General features: G+C 31.1%; 1 protein-coding gene across 1 annotated transcript in view; it reads right to left on the bottom strand.

Annotated features, from left to right (window-relative positions):
- Window positions 1-2,229: 2,229 nt before the first annotated feature.
- LOC122244128 (cuticle protein CP1499) overlaps window positions 2,230-2,500 on the bottom strand; it is a 2,174-nt gene continuing 1,903 nt past the window's right edge. Inside the window, exon 2 of the mRNA XM_086545749.1 lies at window positions 2,230-2,500. This exon is cut by the window's right edge and continues 270 nt beyond it. Coding sequence (XP_086401875.1) covers window positions 2,312-2,500 — 189 coding nt within the window. The 3' untranslated portion in view covers window positions 2,230-2,311.

Here is a 2,500-nt window from a genome sequence, read left to right as displayed (position 1 = left end):
TGACTTCTATTAACACAAATATCATATATATGTATATATATATATATATATATATATATATATATATATATATATATACATATATATGTGTGTATGTGTGTATAGGTATGCATATATTTATATATATTAGAGTGACTATTGATTTGGGTGCTGTTTTATGTACAGATACTAATATATAGTATATGTAGGTATGTTATGTATATATATATATATATATATATATATATATATATATATGTATATATATACATATACATACATATATATTTATATATATATATATATATATATACATATATATATATATATATATAATATATATATATATATATATATATATATATATATGCATATAAATAAATAGATAATTTATATATTCATATATTCCTATATGCATACAAATTTATTTATATGTATATATATACAAATATACATATATATGCATACATATATGTATATATATATATATATATATATATATATATATATATATATATATATATATGTGTGTGTGTGTGTGTGTGTGTGTGTGTGTGTGTGTGTGTGTGTGTGTGTGTATTACCATAAGACTTAATACGGGGCATCCATTTTATTGTTTTGACCACAAAAAGGGCACCAGTGCCACCCGTTCTGCACACCATATATGTTATATTTCAGAAGGATGGGGCAGCACGCTATATGTCAAGGGTTTTCTCGCTCTCTTTAATTCACTCTTTATTATAAATTTTATTTTTATTTCTGAGGCTTATATGTGCCACATGACAGGCTCTCTCAATATTGCAATTGAGTCCATATCAACTCGTCATGTTCTTTCCACTCTTTATAGTTTTTAAGTCTTTCATTAACACATACGAAATAAATAACATCAACAAACAGCCATGGAGAGATGGATACCTATGCTTACGGATGCGAATGTCACAGCATATTACAGCCATACTGGCACAGGGGAACATCGCAGCATCCGCTATAGGCCGCACGTGGTCTGGTTCACCTTCCTCTTCTCATTCTGCGTATACATCCTACACTGCCGGTACTTCAAAGCCGGAGTTGGCCTCTTGTTGTGTGCCATCGCTCCCTGAAGTTAGCGCTTGGTAGAGACCGTGGATGGGTGCCATTCGAGGCTTTCTTTCCCGCTGGTCCAGAGAGAAAGGGGTGTTGTCTTTGTTTTGGGATTTTTCTTTGAACTTTTGTAATGGTCAATATAGTGATTTTAATGGTAATTGAACTATTATTGTTGGTATGATTGTAAAATATTATAAAAAAGGCGTCTGATATGTATGTGACAGCATATGATTTCGGGAATGTTTTGCTTATCAAAGGTTTTCTTTTTTATCAGAACAGAGCTACGTTATTTATGTTTTCCCTGGAATGTTTATAGTTCCTCTTTACACAATATATTATTTGTTTTGTACTTTTAAGATCTTTTTAATCTTAATGGGTTTGAGGTCATGGCTAGATGTACATAATTGGGGTCGGAAGGTCGTAGTAGATATTCGTTTAATAAAGATCTGATTTATCTTAAACAATTCTTTTTCTTTCATCATATCTGTAAAGATCGAAAACATACCTATAAGTGATAATTTTACATAGCAGGTTTAAGCATGAAAAGGGTAAAAGAAAAAAAAAAACGCTAATGAAATCACTGATATGGAAATTTAGATAGATAAGTAGGGCCTGCTATAGATAAATGAATATATAAGTAGATATATGACAAAAATATGTCTATGCATATAGTTGTGCGTATATGTATATAGATATATATACAGATATATGTATATACATTTATACATATGTGTATATATATATACATGCATAAATATGTGTATATGTACATAAATAAATATATATATAATATATATACGTACGTTGTGTGTATATATGTATATATGTACATATGATATATATACATTTATAGATATGTATATATATAGCTTTATATATATACATATGTGTGTGTGTCTGTATGTGTGCATGCTTGTGTGTATACATATCCATATACATATATATCTATATATATCCATAAACATACATATATGTATAAATATATATACATTTATATATACTTTTATACATATACATATATATATATGTATATATATATGCTACTTATGTATACATACATATGTTTATATATATACACATATACACATATATACATACATATATACATGTGTGTGTGGATTAATCCTATGAAGGGACCTCCTGTAAAGGACATTAAAAAGAACAGAGTCAAAAATAAAGATTCATTTTATTCATTCGTTTACAATGTTACGTTCCAGACGATTGAGTTTCCGGAATCCTGGAATCCGTCTCAGTAGTAGTAGCGAGGCGCATCATGATCTGGAGCCGCGGCTGCTGCTGCCGCCTGCAGGTTGTACAGGCGGAAGAAATCAGCCTTGGCGGCGGCCACGGCAGCTGTGTCACGGACCGGAGCAGGGGCGGCGCCGTAGGTAAGGGCGGAGTGGTGGGCGGCGGGCGCTGCTACACTGAGGTGCACCGC

The sequence above is a fragment of the Penaeus japonicus genome, unplaced genomic scaffold, assembly GCF_977035675.1.
Source record: "Penaeus japonicus unplaced genomic scaffold, GWHDUDI00000001_assembly GWHDUDI00000017, whole genome shotgun sequence".
Classification (NCBI taxonomy): Eukaryota; Metazoa; Arthropoda; class Malacostraca; order Decapoda; family Penaeidae; genus Penaeus; species Penaeus japonicus.
This window is presented reverse-complemented; position numbering and strand designations above follow the sequence as displayed.